The following is a 16,878-nucleotide window of genomic DNA, read 5'->3' on the forward strand; positions in this document are numbered from 1 at the left end:
TTATTTGCATTTTCCATACTGTCCCAACTTTTTCTGATTTGGGGTTGTATAAAAAACAGCCTATATAAAAGTAATAATTTGTAAAATTATTATAATATGTAAAATGTAAAATAATAATTTGTAAAATATTTCTAAAATCATCTTTTACGTTTATTCACACAAATGATTTTTACTATATAATAGTATTTATATAACTATATATACTACATAGCACTATAATACTCCTCATTATTATTAGCTTCAGCCACACCCATTGCTAACAGGTGTATAAAATCAATTATACAAATAAAATGTACAAATGTATACACAGACCTTAACACCACTTAACACATTTAGGGTGAACTGGAATGTTGATTGTGATCTAACATCAGCTCTTGGTACAAATTCTCACACTCACACTCCACAATCTTTTGCAAAGTCTTTTCAGAAGAGTGGGTCCAGTGGGTGGCGATGCTGGGTAACTCAGTGCTAATGACCATGGCTTATGTCTGGTCCAGCTGTCCGTGTTTAAGAGAAGGCAGGTCAAGCTAGGTCAAGCTATATATATATATATTAAACCTCATATAAAAAGACATGGGGACATTCCTTACAAAAATAAAAGTTTTAACTTAGTAATCACACACATAAACACACACAGACACACTTAGGGAAATTTTAGTAGCTCCAACTGACTGCTTGTATTTGGACTTGTGAGAGAAAACTGGAGTACCCGGAGGAAACCCACACAGAAAGGAAGGCTGTCCCAGCAGGGTGATCAAACTCTGGCTATGCAAGGGTTACTGGTAGACTGACCTTCCAGCAAAATCTAACACAACTGACTGATAAATTATAGCTCATCTAATCATAGCACACCAGTGTCTAGCAAAAGCACGATTACATGACACCGATATAAACAGATCAGTTCCCCCATGGCCTACTTTGTTTTCCGGATACACAAAATACATTTTATTAAGAGTATTATTCAAACACTTCTTGGTGCACAAACACAAACTTAACCTCCAGATGTTCTTTTATTTCTGGAATAGTCAGCATTATGTAAGTTAGGAGACCTAAACATAAACCTTCTACAGTCAGCTGGCCCAGATATCAGGAGAGTCATGACCGCTGCAGTGTAACAGATCCCTAACAGATGTTTCTCGAGGATGTTTTGAAATTACACACGTGGTAAAGCTGAAATACACCGTGATGTAAGAGGCTATATAGCGTGTTTATGTGGGTCAATGAGAAATTTGTCAGAACTGTAAAACTTTAATTAAAATGAATACACAATAATATTCATTTTGTATTGTCATTTACACTCTGTAATGGCAGCATTAATGCAGAAAAGTACATTGAGTACATTTTCAACAAGTCAATACAAAACCACTGTTACGGAGGGTGGGGGTAGGGATTACTGAATCCAAGTGCAGAGTGTATTTTTTGTGTTATTTTATTTATTTATATAAATATTTATTTAGTTGTTTATTTATTTGTTATAAACAGAATCGAATAAGTATACCAACCTGTATACTTACACTGATAATCACGATATTCAAATGAAATAGTGAACGTATCCCCACGCTCCCGTGGAGAGATAGTTGTGTTCTCTTTCGAAAGAAACAAAAACTTAAGTGCTTGTGTAACTGAAAAGTTTTAACAAACTGAAAATGAGCGTCTATTGACTCAGCCCAGTGATCTCGCTTTCTTTTTACTCTTATTTTTCCCTTTAACTCGATTCCTTTTTTCTTCTCCTTTTCCCTGTTTCTTCTTTCTTTCGACTTTCTAATTGTGCTGCACTCTTCTATGTTTAGTTTCTCTTCTCTTTCCTTTTTTCTCTCTTCCTTTTCGTTCACTTCCTTTTCTTTTACTTTCTTTTTTTACTTTCACTCTTATCTATACCCACCTTGGCTGATCGCACTGACAGACACAGGGTTTATATGCAGTGCCGCACAGCTGAGCCTGGTTGGCGCTGATTGCCGCTGGGGTTTCTGGGAATTGGAGTTCTGAACCCCAGATCCTCCAGCTCTAACCCTGCGCCGCCCAGACCCCCTGCTGGCGGTCGACTGCACCGGCGGGACTCTTACAACCACATGCTGCACACATTACAAAAGCATGGCTGTGGAAGAAGAGGGTACGGGTACTGGACTGGCCTGCCTGCAGTCCTGACCTGTCCCCAATAGAGAATGTGTGAAGAATTTTGAAACGAAAAATGCGACAACGACGACCCCGTACTGTTGCACATCTTAAGACGTGTTTGCAGGTAGAACGAGACAAAAGCCAAAACGTCTTTTAAGTGGTGAAAAGGAACGGCAACATTACAAAGTGGTAAATGCTTTACTGTCTCAACTTTTTTTGGAATGTGTCGCAGGCCTGAAATGCAGGAATGGATGTTTATTAATAAATGAAATGAAGTTGAGCATAAAAAACATGAAATATCTCAGGTTCATCCTGTCTGACATCAAATAAAAGTCAAAGTAAATGTAAGATACTCCGTGTTTTTTATTATTTGCATTTTCCATGCTGTCCCAACTTTTTCTGATTTGGGGTTGTACAAGGCATTTTGTTCTGATGCATTGTGCCAGTTATACAATTTATACCATATGTTAAATTAGTATAGTGTTTAAAATTAGTTGTAAAAAAAATCAGGTTCAGAAATAATGACTCTGCAAACATCATCTTTATTTTGCTGAAGCATTTTATACAAGGTTAAAACACTTACTATTATAAACAAATAGTTCCATGAGCTTTCACCTACTCCACAAAAAAACAAATTTTGTACATTTTAATGCTTAAATAAAGTAAATCATTTTGGCCATTCCTGCTATGTTCAAAAACTACGTACATTTATCCCATCAAACTTTCTTCTTACAAATAATCTAGAGAAGTGTAATAATACTAAACATCTGGTAAATACTGCTGTTATCACTAAACACTGCTGTTATTACAGTGTAATCAAAACAAGTGCACCCCAAGAGAAAAACAGCACCCATTTACATTTCGTCTTTCATTCAGTAGACATTCCCCACAAGCCCTTCACTCATTCCCATGTTTTCTGTTTACAAATGCAAACATGGCACATCCCATTGCTAAACGACTAGCCGAAACTGAAAGAAAAGAATGAAATAAAATAAATGATTCCAACTTTGCAGCAACAGTTTACAGAAAGCCTAGCATTACTGCGGCCCTGTGCAAAAAGCAAGGCATATAAAGACATCCAGTGTCCCGCACAGAGCCCTGAGCTCAGCCCCACTCAACAGCTCTGGAATGAACTGGAACATCAGCTGACTTTTTTGACCGACGTCAGTGTCCAGCCAAGCAAACACTCTTTTGACTGAATGGGCACAAATTCCTACAGACATACTTCAAAGTCTTGTATGAAGCCTTCTCAGAAGAATGACGTTTGGTACTATATATTATAATGGTATTTTAATACCATACCTCAAGCTCATGGTCAGGTGTCCAAATACTTTTGGATGTGTAGTGTATATTACAATTTGCATCATTAAATCATTTTACATGATACTTGAATGTAATTAAGAATTAAGAATGTCCTTAAATGATTCACGCTCATGCTTTAAATACTTGATCAGTCTTTTAGGAAGAGGAAGGCTTGCAAGGTGTCTGAGTCTCTGGACTCCCAGCTGCTGACGTATCTTCAGTCTGCAGAGTTGCATCAGAGAGCAAGGAAGCACTGGACAGAAAATCATATTTATAGTAAATCACAGATCTTTATTATTAAAAGTGTCAGTAACCTGTTTTACAATTCAAAGATCTGCGGCATGCAGACTTACTTGCTCTCTCTTTAATGTGGACCCAGTCACTGTAACTGTCTAAGTGGTCAACGAGTCGGGAACAGAGCTTCACATGACCCACGTAGTTCAGCAGTATATCTACGACCGGTCCAACCCAACAGCTGGCTGACAAGCCAGAGATCATCTCACAAAACTGTTGGATCCAAACATTAAAAAATTAATGAATATTCACTATCATTACGAGTTATAAAAAACAAGGTGCTAAATTAACCATCCTTTCGAGCCACATTGACATTTTCATGTGCCCTCAAATACACATATTTTGTATAATTATTACAATACATATTTTGTATAAATATAAGTGGGTAGCACTGTCGCCTCACAGCAAGAAGTTCCTGGGTTCGATCCCCAGGAGGGGCGGTCCAGGTCCTTACTGTGCGGAGTTTGCATGTTCTCCCCATGTCTGAGTGGGTTTCCTCCGAGTGCTCCGGTTTCCTCACACAGTCCAAAAAAACATGCAGCCAGGCCTAATTGGAGACACTGAATTGTCCTATAGATACCTGGTCGCTAGGATGCATAAACCAGTGCACTGTAGTGCTGGTCCCAAGCCCGGATACATAGGGAGGGTTGTGTCAGGAAGGGCATCCGGCGTAAAAACTGTGCCAAATCAATAATGCAGATCACGATCCGCTGGCAGCCCCTAATGGGAGCAGCCGAGGAAATAGACAGATTGAACAACAATGTTAGGAAGAGAAATTCATAAATCATCCTGTTTCTGTTCAATATATGTTGATAACAACATGTTGATAATATGTTGATAAATATCTGGGATGTATGTCCTGCCCTCCATCGAAGCTGCAGGCGTAAAAAAACTAACCATCCTACTGATTTCATTGCAATATTTACATTTCGTTTGCATTTTCGTCATTTACCAGACGCTTTTATCCAAAGCAACTAAGCAGTTGAGGGTTAAAGGCCTTGCTCAAGGGCCCTACAGTGACAACCTGGCCATGGTGGGGCTTGAACCGCTAACCTTCTGATTACTAGTCCAGTACCTTAACCACTAGGTTACAGCTGCCCGACATCATTGATGTAATATCGTTCTATAATTATGTGATCCATCACCTTCTAACAGCTCTATCTCCAGCTCTGTATTCTCACCAGTGAGGTTTTTAGTCAATTCAATACTTCAATAATTCTCCCTCCTTTTCTCATTCCCATACAATTTTCCCAGTCTCTATTAAAGGGGGAAACATATATTCCATAAATGAGGGTTGCAAATCTGAAAAAAAAAATGTGCCTGGGTTTTTAGATGTCATTGATGTACTTCTACAAGACTTTATTTTATGACCTTTTTGTAAGAAACTAAACAGATGACTATAGTAAAATAGACAAAGTAGGAATGCAGAATGGGTAGGTAGGCGGTTTGCTTTCAAATGTGCTTTTTTAAAATGCATTTTCTCCCTTTTTCTCCCCCTTTAGCGCGTCCAATTGCATCATGCTTCCTCTCTGTCTATGCCAATCCCTGCTCTGATTGAGGAGAACGAAGCTAACCCACGCCCCCTCTGACACGTGGGCAGCAAGCCGCATGCATCTTATCACCCACACGTTGACGAGTGTTGTGCCACCTAGCGTTGTGTACGGAGAGACACACTTTAAGAGCACTCCTTCCCCATCTCTGTGCAGGTGCCTCTAATCAGCCAGCGGAGGTCGTAATTTCACCATTCTGACAGAGAGAGACCCCATCCGGCTTAGTCCCACCCTCCTGAACAACCGACCAATCGTTGTTCATGTGGCCGCTCAGCCTTCAGCCGGCAAGGTAGAGCTGAGATTCGATACGATGTATTTGAGATCCCAGTCTGGTTGCAGCATGTGTCTTTACCGCTGCGCCACCTGAGCGGCTTCAAATGTGCTTTTACATCATTATTTAATAATGGCAATAGTGGTCCAGTGTAAAAGTACTGAATAGTGATGTTCTGTTTGATTTTTACATTTTAACATGGTCCCACTGGCCTAAAGTTTGACACCTATACATGTAACAGAACAATAATGTGAACAATATTTTAAATGTAAATGTTTTTACCTGTACCCATTCTTGGGCATTTTCATCACTGATGCAATATATTCCCTCCCTCCAGTTTGCGCTAGATTTGATGGGCGGGTGAGGATTGCTGCCGTAATCACACTTAAAACAGGACATGGCGTCACAACCACTGTCCATCAGGAATTTAAACAGAGGGAGGTAATTAATGCAGAAAATCAGTGCAGCTGGGAAGTTGGTAGGATGCGTCGGCAGAACGGCGTTAACGTCAGCACCGTGTTCGACCAGCAGCTTGACCATTTCCATGCATCCCTTTCTGACAGCAACAAGCAGCGGGTTAAACGTGTCAAGATTTTGGTTAGCACCGGCTTCCAGGAGCATGGTGGCTGCCTCCAGGTTACTGTTGGCCACCGCACTGTACAGCGCCGTCTTGCGATGGTCCTCGTACATATTGGACCAATCCTCTGAAAGCATGGCATTGACGTCGAAGCAGCTCTCTATCAGGGTCTCGAGAACATCATCTCTGTTTTGTTCTGCTGCAAGATGCAGAGGGCTGATCCCACAGCTTCTTATTTTGGCCCTGCTCGTTTTTGGAATGAGCATGGCAACAATTCTGATAAAGAAAACAGATTACAGTAAAATAACATTTAAATTCAGGTTGATCATACACCAGTTTATGAATGAATAGTTTACAAAAAAGTGCTAAACCATCTAGCAGCATGGTAAATGCCACCCAAAGAGGATGGGGGGCCCTGCTGAGTCTGGTTCCTCTCAAGGTTTCTTCCTGTAATTTTAAGGGGATTTTTTCCTCGGCATTGTCGCCCTCGGCTTGCTCAATAGGGGTTGTTGGTCTGTTGGTCCTGGATGTCCATTGTTTATCTAAATAAATTTGACTTGACTAAATAAGTCTAAGTGAGCATTTAGAGAAGCACATGTTTGGAGAAGGATGCAAGCACATGTTAAAAGCACTAAACTCACTATACCTCAGCCGTCAGTTAGATATGTTATAGAGAAGTGGAGTAAATATGAAATTACAGTCCCGCTGCCTTGGTTAGGCTACTACAATAAATATTAGGAAGGGCTACAGTGACACCAACTCTCTGTCTGACTTAAAAACAAAGTGGTTGCCACTGAAGGTAATATTCATGGGTCAGACATATCCAGGGTAATTAAGCAAAGTGGCCTGAAAAAGTTGTAGAAAGCTGGAAAAGGTATATCATTAATTACTTGCAAAACACCTCTAGTAAGTGGCAAAACTCTTGAGGTCTATTGAGGCTGAAGTGAAATATTTAATATACTGTATGTGATTTATACATGGCACAAAAGCCAGGTAAGACCACATCCACTGTGAAATATGGTGCTGGTAGCATCTTCTTTTATAATCAAGTCAAGTCAAATTTATTTGTAGAGTCCTCTTTCCAATAGACATTGTCTCAAAGCAACTTTACAGAATCCAAAACCGACAGACCAAAACACCTGTTGAGCAAGCCGAGGGCGACAGTGGCAGGAAAAACTCCCTTAAAATTACAGGAACAAACCCAGACTCAGCAGGGACCTCCAGCAGGGACCTCCATCCTCCTTGGGTTGCCTGGAGATGTTTGTTTATACAGTAGATGTTTGTCAGCAGCAGGGATGGGTAATCTGATTAGAACTGATAAGATTATAAATGGCAAATCAGGTAGGACAAAGCATGCTGCCAAAGCAAAACTGAAGTGGTCCTGATCTTAGCCCTGCTGAAGATATGTGGTTAAAATGCAGTGGGTTAAAGCATAGAAGGGAGAGTGTTTTGGATTGTTTAAAGCGCTTCTGTAACCTTTGTTAAGAAACGTGGCTCATTAGGAGTTTTTTGTACTGGGTGTATTCCGGTTAGCATCAATGCCAACGAAGCAGCATCACATTCTGTAGTCACCTAGCTGCAGGTCAGAATCATCTGAAATTACTGGTATTGGAACTGGATCATAACAATATATACTTGTATATACAGTGGAGGATTTATAACAATGAATTTATAATAATGAATGGCCACTGTGCCTGGATTATTTAGATTTGAGACTGTTTTGGACTGGACAATCATATGCATATATACTTTGTATGTAAGTATGTAGATTCATAACGTGTCAGCAGTAGTGCTATACATGTATTGTAAAATAGTTTGTGTGCTCATAAATTACAGTTTATGGTCTAATTTGGATGGTCTATGAATCCTCTTTTTCTCTTTATGTTTACAGTTGTGGTGTTAATACACTGAATCTCACTACAAGTCAACTAACCTGTCTTGATTTTTTGTAATGAGGAATGTACCAAACAAATATAATTTATAAAGAGCTCAACATTAATTTGAGGAAAAATCTTTGGCAGCGGTCCCCAACCTTTTTTGCATCACGGACCGGTTTCATATAAGATATAATTTCACAGACTGGCGGGGAGCGGTAGGATTTAAAATTGAATAACTATAGAATGGAAAATCAATGTGAATCCTGAGCTTTTTCGCTGCAACAAGATGCTGCTCCCAACTAGTGGTGATTGGAGACAATAACACCCGAAGAGTTTTGGAAATGTAATTGCTCTTGTAGCAATCTCTAATTTTTTTTTTGTGTGTGGCCCGGTAATAAATGACCTGCAGCCTGGTGGTTGGGGATTACTGGTCTATATTCTATAATATGTGCCAAAATAGCTTAATTAAGTACTTTAGATAATATATGAATGTGTTACTTTTTTTAAAATACGTCTTACTTTACTGATAAAACTCATTTCTAGTTTAAAATGTAAAGTCCTAGTCAAGTTAAAACAAATACTAGACTTGACAGACCCTTACATGAAAAATGGTTTCCTGTAGCTGCACACATTCAGTTTAAAACACTGATGCTCGCCTACAAAGACAAAAATGGAGCAGCCCCAAGCTACCGTCGAGGTCTAATCAAACCTCTCTCTGTACCACGCAACCTCCGAGCCACTAGTCTCGCTCGACTTGATCCTCCACCCAGAACTCGAGGAAGACGAGCATCAAGGCTCTTCTCTGTACTTGCACCCAAGTGGTGAAACGAGCTTCCGTCTTCAAAAGCCTCTTTACTGAGCACTTAAGCTGACTTGTACTTACTTACTCAATTACCTACTAACACTCTTATTCATTTCTTAAAAAAATGGTTCTAACAGGGTTTCAGCAGATTTGTATTCTTGTACTGTTGTTTACTTAAACTAGAGTAAGGTAATGTTTACTATGGAAGCACTTCTGTAAGTCGCTCTGGATAAGAGCTTCTGCTAAATGCTGAAAATGTAAATGTAAATACATTTTATGGCAGTGTAAAACCTGAGTGTAAAACATATTACACTAACCCATCATGTCCGTTTTTGGCAGCAAGGTGAATAGGAAGCAGTCCAGCTTTATTACACTTGTTAACATCAGCTCCTCTTGACAACATCATCTCCACAACTTCACCATGACCATTCTTACAGGCTTCCAACAAAGCTGAGGCTCCATCGTTAGCCTGAGTGTTTACCTCGGCTCCTAAACAACAGAATACCCAGAGACGAAAAGAGAAGCTTTATAATAAAAGAGTCGCAGACCTCAGTGTTTGTCCTGCATGTGTGTAATCCTGTCACCTTTCATAAGCAGGAAGCTCAGAATTTCAGCAGTACCACACTGAGCTGCTGTAAATAAGGGGTCTATTCCATACATGTTTCTCTTCATTAGCTGCGCCCCTGCCTGCACAAGCATTTTGCAGATCTCCAGGTTCTTGTTCATCACTGCTTCATGCAGTGGTGTTGCACCCTGCACTGACGACTTGGTTGTCGATGCTCCATATCTTATGAGAAGACCCACAACTTCTTCACCGCCCTTTTCACAAGCTGCAAAAGTTGCAATTGTCATGATTTAGATTTGAACAAAGAACATCAAGGTTATACAGTAGTTAGAGGTAAAAGTGTGAGAAACTTTTGAAATCACCTCTGCATGAATCTCATAACATTTTAATAATACCATAAAATACCAATAATAAATAAAAAAATAAATAATACCAATAAAACCATAATAATTGAAAAATGATATTTGTTTAAACTAATAAAACACAATACACTGATCAGCCACCACATTAAAACCACCTCCTTGTTTCTACACTCACTGTCCATTTTATCAGCTCCACTTACCATATAGAAGCACTTTGTAGTTCTACAATTACTGACTGTAGTCCATCTATTTCTCTGCATGCTTTGTTAGCCCCCTTTCACCCTGTTCTTCAATGGTCAGGACCCTCACAGGACCACAACAGAGCAGGTATTATTTAGGTGGTGGATCATTCTCAGTGTTCATTCTCAATGTCACTGCAGTGACACTTACATGGTGGTGGTGTGTTAGTGTGTGTCGTGCTGCTATGAGTGGATCAGACACAGCAGCACTGGTGGAGTTTTAAAATACTTCACTGTCACTGCTGGACTGAGGATAGTCCACCAACCAAATATATCCAGCCAACAGCAAGGTGGACCAACTAGGTAGGAGTGTCTAATAGAGTGGACAGTGAGTGGACACGGTAGTTAAAAACTCCAGCAGCGCTGCTGTGTCTGATCCACTCATACCAGCACAACACACACTAACACACCACCACCATGTCAGTGTCACTGCAGTGCTGAGAATGATCCACCACCTAAATAATACCTGCTCTGTGGTGGTCCTGTGGGGGTCCTGACCATTGAAAAACAGGGTGAAAGCAGGCTAAAAGGGTATGTAGAGAAACAGATGGACTACAGTCAGTAATTGTAGAACAACAAAATGCTTCTATATGGTAGGTGGAGCTGATAAAATGGACAGTGAGTGTAGAAACAAGGAGGTTCACAGAATAACATGACAACTAAACGATCGGCTCTAACATGATTTTAAAGGTGTTTTATTAAAATGCATTGCCTTTGTACAGCGGAGTCTCCCACTGGTTGTTTGCGAGGTTGGGATCTGCACCCTTCTCCAGGAGGTAACGGACACAAGCAGTATGTCTGCGGCCCACAGCCAGAATTAGTGGAGTCTGGTTCTTGAGTGTGCGTCTGTTAATGGTGTCTGGATCAGCTACACACATTACAGTATATAAATATAAATGAAATATAAGTGACATTATTGACAGTTACATAGTTATTTAGTTATTTATTGATCTAGATTTCTCCTGAAGCAATCATCTGTATCTGTAAGTAATGTCTTACCTTTGAGCAAAATTTTTAGACACTCGACTTGGCCGTAGTATGCAGCCTCATGCAGGGGAATCCAACCCTCTTGGTTTGCTTGAGTGATGTTTCTGGATTTGGATTTTATTACCTCTCCTAACGCCTTGGCATCACCCTTCCAGACAGCTGAAAAAAGAGGGTCTAAATCCCTGAAGGAAAAAGGCATGGACCAAAAAACATTATATTAGATTATATTATGGAATATGTACAAGGGTTTTTAAAAAAAGTTTCCCCATTAAAAAAAAAAACAAAAACTCTTTTTATTAAGAAGTTCTGAAACAAATTAATTCATATTTCAATAAAATTTTTTTATGGTTGAGCGTGTAGCCACTGATGTAGCGCTGCTTTTACATCATCATCACATGAAAATCTTCTTCCCCTTAAAGCCTCTCTGAGCTTCCTAAAAGGTGGAAATCAGATGGTGCTAAATCTGGACTATAAGCGTCTCTCAGTCTGTCACACTTGACCGATTACTATTCCTCCCACTCCTCCCAAACAGGAAATACATAGCAAACACTGATATATATATGGAATAAAACTTGATCTATCTGGAATGAAAACTGATATATATGGAATGAAAGTGATATATATGGAATTAAAATGATATATATGGGTCAGTGAGAAAATCGGTGCCGGCCCTGGTTTCATTCCATATATATTGAGTTTTATTTTATATACAGTATATCAAGTTTCATTATATATATATATATACATATATATATATATATATATACACAGTATATATCAGTTTTCATTTCATATATATCATTTTCGTTCAATATATATATCAGTTTTCATTCCATATATATTGAGTTTCATTTTACATACAGTATATCAAGTTTCATTTTATATATATCAGTTTTCATTCCATATATATCGAGTTTCATTTTATATACAGTATATCAAGTTTCATTTTATATATATATATATATATGTTTTCATTCCATATATATCATTTGCGTTCAATATATATATATATCAGATTTCATTCCATATATATCGAGTTTAATTTTATATATATCGAGTTTCATTTGTTGTTGTTTCATTGTTTGCTATATATTTCCTGTTTGGCTTGCCATATACTGTATATATACTGTATATTACACACACACACACACACACACACATACACTTGAGGACAAAATTATTAGCCCCCCTATGAAATTTAAAGTTATTTCAAAATTTCCCAAATTCCTTTTATAACAGAGCAAGGATTTTTCAATATAGCATTTCTAAACATACTAGGTTTCTTTAGAAAGCATAAATTATTTTTATTTGCTTACTATAACAGAACTATTTCAAAAGAAACAAAAATCACCGGGGTCAATATTATTAGCCCCCTTAAGAACTGACTTTTTATTGAGCCATAGCACAAACCACTGTTGTGCAATGGTGTGCTTTAACTTTGTAATGATGAAAGCTCATTAAATCAAGTCACAGCTGAGGGTTATCTCCCAATTTACACACAGTATAAAAGCTTCAGTAAGCATTTGAGCTGTCACTTGAGAAAGCATCATGCCAAAAACTAAAGAAATCAGTTTAGACTTGAGAAAAAGAATCATTGATGCTTACAAAGCAGGAGAAGGATATACAAAGTTATCACAGCGTTTCCAAGTGTCAAGAACTGGAGTGAGAAGTATTATTAAAAAATTCAAAGAGAGCCACACAATACAGAACAAGCCTGGCAGAGGTAGGAAGCGCAAGATATCAAAGAGCCTGGAAAGGAAACTAGTGAGAGATGTGTCTAAAGACCCCAGAACAACTGCCAAGACACTAGTGAATGACTTGGCCAAGTCAGGAATTATTGTCTCAAAAAAGACAATCACTAGAGCCCTGCACAGGAATGAATTGTGAGGTTGCAGACCAAGAAAAACTCCACTCCTGCAGAAAAGACACCTTCAAGCCAGACTGAAGTACGCTAAGGACAACCTGGAGAAAGATTATGCATACTGGAAGCATGTCCTTTGGTCAGATGAGACAAAAGTAGAGCTCTTTGGCCATAGAGACATTGCTTATATTTGGAGGAAAAAGGGGGAGGCTTATCACCCAAAGAACACCGTCCCCACAGTGAAACACGGTGGTGGGAGTATTATGCTGTGGGGATGCTTCAGTGCATCTGGACCTGGCAATCTTGTCAAGGTGAAAGGAATCATGAGGAAAGAAGGATATATGAAGATTTTGAAAGAAAACCTTAAGCAGTCAGCAGCAAAACTTGGTCTGGGTCGTCGCTTTCTCTTCCAACATGACAACGACCCAAAACATACATCGCGCCTGGTGAAGAACTACCTCCAGAAGACCAAAGTGAATGTTATTGACTGGCCTGCACAAAGCCCTGACTTGAATCCCATTGAAAATCTGTGGGGTGAACTGAAGAAGAAGATTCATGCCAGAAGGCCATCAAATCTGGAGGAGCTTGAGAGATTTGCCAAAGAAGAATGGGCTGGGATTCCTCAGGAGATGTGTCAGAGACTTGTTAAAAACTACAGCAAACGACTGCAGGCTGTTATCCAGCAAAAAGGATACACAATTGACTATTAGCATCAGGGAGGCTAATAATTTTGACCATGGTAGTTTTTGATTTTGTGAAATAATTTCATTTCTGTGGGCAAAGTAAAATTATGTAATCATTCAAAATAAAACTGGGATGTTTGAAAAAGCTGTGTTAAAAGTTATTTGCTCTATTTACCAGTACTTGGGAAATACATTTAGAACAATGAATTTTTCATAGGGGGGCTAATCATTTTGTCCTCAAGTGTATATATACATATACATTTAAGTCTAGTCTGATTGTGTAATGCTTACTCTATAGACTCCACAGTAACTCGCAGGTGTCCGTTGTGTCTTGTCCATGCGATCACCTGATTCTTCTCTTTGCTGAAGTAATGGCTCTGAGCGTCTCTGTACGGGTGATAAATAACAACATACTAAAAGAACTGCATAATGTAAACCTTAAACTGATGCCAGATGTGTACAGGTGTGCTGTGCAAAGGAACCTTGGGGAGTCTGTCGACTGGTTGCGTGGTGGGTTAGCAGACAGGCTGGGTGGAGGGTTAGCAGGTGAATTTGCAGAAGGAGAGACACGAGGCCGCTGTAGACGGGTAGGCTGAGCTGGCGAATGGGCAGGAGAGCGACGTTGACAGCTCTGATGCAGCGTCGGATTCGTATCAGCTAGACTTCGCTCGATAGCTAACTGTATAAGCTGCTCCTCAGACATGTTTGCATAAGCGCTGTAATCCTCCGCGTCCACAGCCGAAGTGTTCCGGCCAGGCTCAGATACATAGGTGGTTGTCATCGTCTAACGTGTGTGAGCTACATTGAAGGAGATCAATTATTATTATAAATACATTCGTAGCAGATGTTAGAGGACTTTATATTTTACTTAATGGTAGATCATCGGCCAGGATGCATTCTGTTGACAAACACCTTTCCAATTTCCAATTCCAATCTTACATGTACAATATAAAAACAAGTATCTGGACACCTGACCCTAAACCTGTTGGACAGCCCTTTCCAAAACCATAGACATTAGTATGGCGTTACATTCCTTCCAATTTGCATATAAAACAGCCTCCACTATTTGGGAAATACTTTCCAAGACAGCTTGAAGTGTGACTGTGGGAATTTCTATCTATCTAGTCACAAGAACCTATCTGAAGTCAGGCACTAATGCCATTTCCAAGCCTTTAGGACTCCAAAGTCCATTATTGACCCCATTATTGTCAAAGCAGGGAACATACGCAGGGAGCTCATTCAAAATGCAGCTGCTTGTCTGGTTTTTAACCAAACTAAACACTGCCACATCATCACCCCACTGCTGCGTTCTCTTCACTGGCTTCCTGTAGCTGCACACATTCAGTTTAAAACACTGATGCTCGCCTACAAAGCCAAAAATGGACCAGCCCCAGACTACCTTCCGCTCTGTACCACGCAACCTCCGAGCCACTAGCCTCGCTCGACTTGATCCTTCACCCAGGACTCGAGGAAGACAGGCATCAAGGCTCTTCTCTGTACTTGCACCCAAGTGGTGGAACGAGCTTCCTCTGTCTGTCCTCACATCTGAGTCTCTCGCTGTCTTCAAAAGACAATTAAAAACCTACATCACCTCTTTACTAAACACTTAAGCTGACTTGTTCTTACTTACTAACACTCTTATTCATTTCTTGCAAAAAAAAAAAAAATACTTAAACTAGAGTAAGGTAATGTTCACTTTGGAAGCTCTTCTGTAAGTCGCTCTGGATAAGAGCGTCGTGATGTAAATGCTGATGTAATGTAAATGTACATATAAAACAGTTGCAGACATCAAGGATCAAGTTAAAGTCAGTGTTTCTTACCTTTATCTTGCTGTGAGATTCTAACATGCAAATCAGTATGTAAAGTGTCATAACACAATCTCATCACTTATTATGAAAGGCTTATGTAGGTGCAGTCAAAATTAATGCACTGAATGATGGCATGCTGGATTCCAGGTTTATTACTATGTCAGATGTTTAAAAAAGTATTTGTCCTAAATAATGACAGCAAGAAAGGTAACATCTTTGTATATGCAACACTATGTATAACATATACAGTATTTGATTGATAAGCATTTAAAAGGGCTAATCTAATCTAATATATAAGCAGACTGTTTCACTGATTTGGCCACAATTTGCAAACTATGCCTGCAACAATTAACACAGAGAACTCTTTCTATATTATTATATTATATATTAAAACAACATATCTAAATTGTGATCTCTGAACCAAAGCAAAATTTTGATATAATGCACATTGCAAAAAAGAAAAGTGCCATAGAAATACAATGACAAAAGGCTGCAACATGTAATTTAAGCTGAATGTTATTAAATCATCTACCTACCTTAATTAACATTAAAAATGAATACAGAGTCTGATTATGCAGCGATCAGCTCTTATAAAATCTCTGCTCTGACTGCACTTTACTGCTGCGTATCAGTCGTTTCAGTGCTACTGGAAAAGCAATCGAGATATAATCCTGTAAACAAAGTTCTGACCCTTAACTTGGCCTGCATGTCATGCTTTCAGGCATGTCTGGCCCACGTTCTAGAATGAATAGTTTTTATTAGGAGCTGGTTAGATATCCAGTGGTACCCGCTGGATGTTTTGTACTACACTGTAAGGAAAAACACACACTATCTCAAAGCTGTTTATAACAAAATTATCTGTAAATATGATGTTGCTTGGATGGCATAGGCTGGCATATAATACACCGCACAGTACTGTAATACCTTCCTAAATGTATTAAAATGAGAGAGTAGAAACAAAACATGATGTTAATAAGTTTAAAATTAAAACAATATCAAGTATCAATTCAGAATAAAATAAAAATTCAGAAAAAAAATAAAATAGCAAATAGCACATATACACTGATCAGCCATAACATTAAAACCACCTCCCTGTTTCTACACTCACTGTCCATTTTATCAGCTCCACTTACCATATAGAAGCACTTTGTAGTTCTACAATTACTGACTGTAGTCCATCTGTGTCTCTACATACCTTTTTAGCCTGCTTTCACCCTGTTCTTCAATGGTCAGGACCCCCACATGACCACTACAGAGCAGGTATTATTTAGGTGGTGGATCATTCTCAGCAGTGACACTGACATGGTGGTGGTGTGTTAGTGTGTGTTGTGCTGGTATGAGTGGATCAGACACAGCAGCGCTGCTGGAGTTTTTAAATACCGTCCACTTACTGTCCACTGGTAGATGTAAAGTCAGAGACGATCGCTCATCTATTGCTGCTGTTTGAGTTGGTCATTTTGTAGACCTTTATCAGTGGTCACAGGACGCTGCCCACGGGGCGCTGTTGGCTGGATATTTTTGGTTGGTGGACTATTCTCAGTCCAGCAGTGACAGTGAGGTGTTTGAAAACTCCAGCAGCACTGCT

General features: G+C 39.3%; 1 protein-coding gene across 1 annotated transcript; it reads right to left on the reverse strand.

The window, feature by feature from the left end:
- Positions 1-2,637: 2,637 nt before the first annotated feature.
- On the reverse strand, positions 2,638-15,886 carry LOC134320130 (ankyrin repeat and SOCS box protein 2-like). Its single transcript, XM_063001443.1, has 10 exons — positions 15,830-15,886; positions 13,968-14,283; positions 13,777-13,872; positions 10,954-11,123; positions 10,667-10,822; positions 9,373-9,618; positions 9,106-9,277; positions 5,815-6,385; positions 3,771-3,924; positions 2,638-3,670 (listed from the first exon to the last, which is right to left on the reverse strand). Exons 2-10 carry the CDS (start codon positions 14,264-14,266, stop codon positions 3,513-3,515), a joined length of 2,022 nt encoding a protein of 673 aa, XP_062857513.1. The 5' UTR covers positions 14,267-14,283; positions 15,830-15,886; the 3' UTR covers positions 2,638-3,512.
- Between the last annotated feature and the right edge of the window lie 992 nt (positions 15,887-16,878).

The sequence above is a fragment of the Trichomycterus rosablanca genome, chromosome 9 (genome assembly GCF_030014385.1).
Source record: "Trichomycterus rosablanca isolate fTriRos1 chromosome 9, fTriRos1.hap1, whole genome shotgun sequence".
Taxonomy (NCBI): Eukaryota; Metazoa; Chordata; class Actinopteri; order Siluriformes; family Trichomycteridae; genus Trichomycterus; species Trichomycterus rosablanca.

Excerpts from the sequence above, each read along its gene's own strand:
- LOC134320130 (XM_063001443.1), bottom strand. The coding sequence starts at position 14,266 with ATGACAACCACCTATGTATCTGAGCCTGGCCGGAACACTTCGGCTGTG. Across the intron at positions 11,124-13,776 it reads GTTACTGTGGAGTCTATAGA|GGATTTAGACCCTCTTTTTT; the intron begins GTAAGCATTACA and ends TTTTTCCTTCAG. Across the intron at positions 6,386-9,105 it reads GCCAAAAACGGACATGATGG|AATTGTTGCCATGCTCATTC; the intron begins GTTAGTGTAATA and ends TTTCTTTATCAG.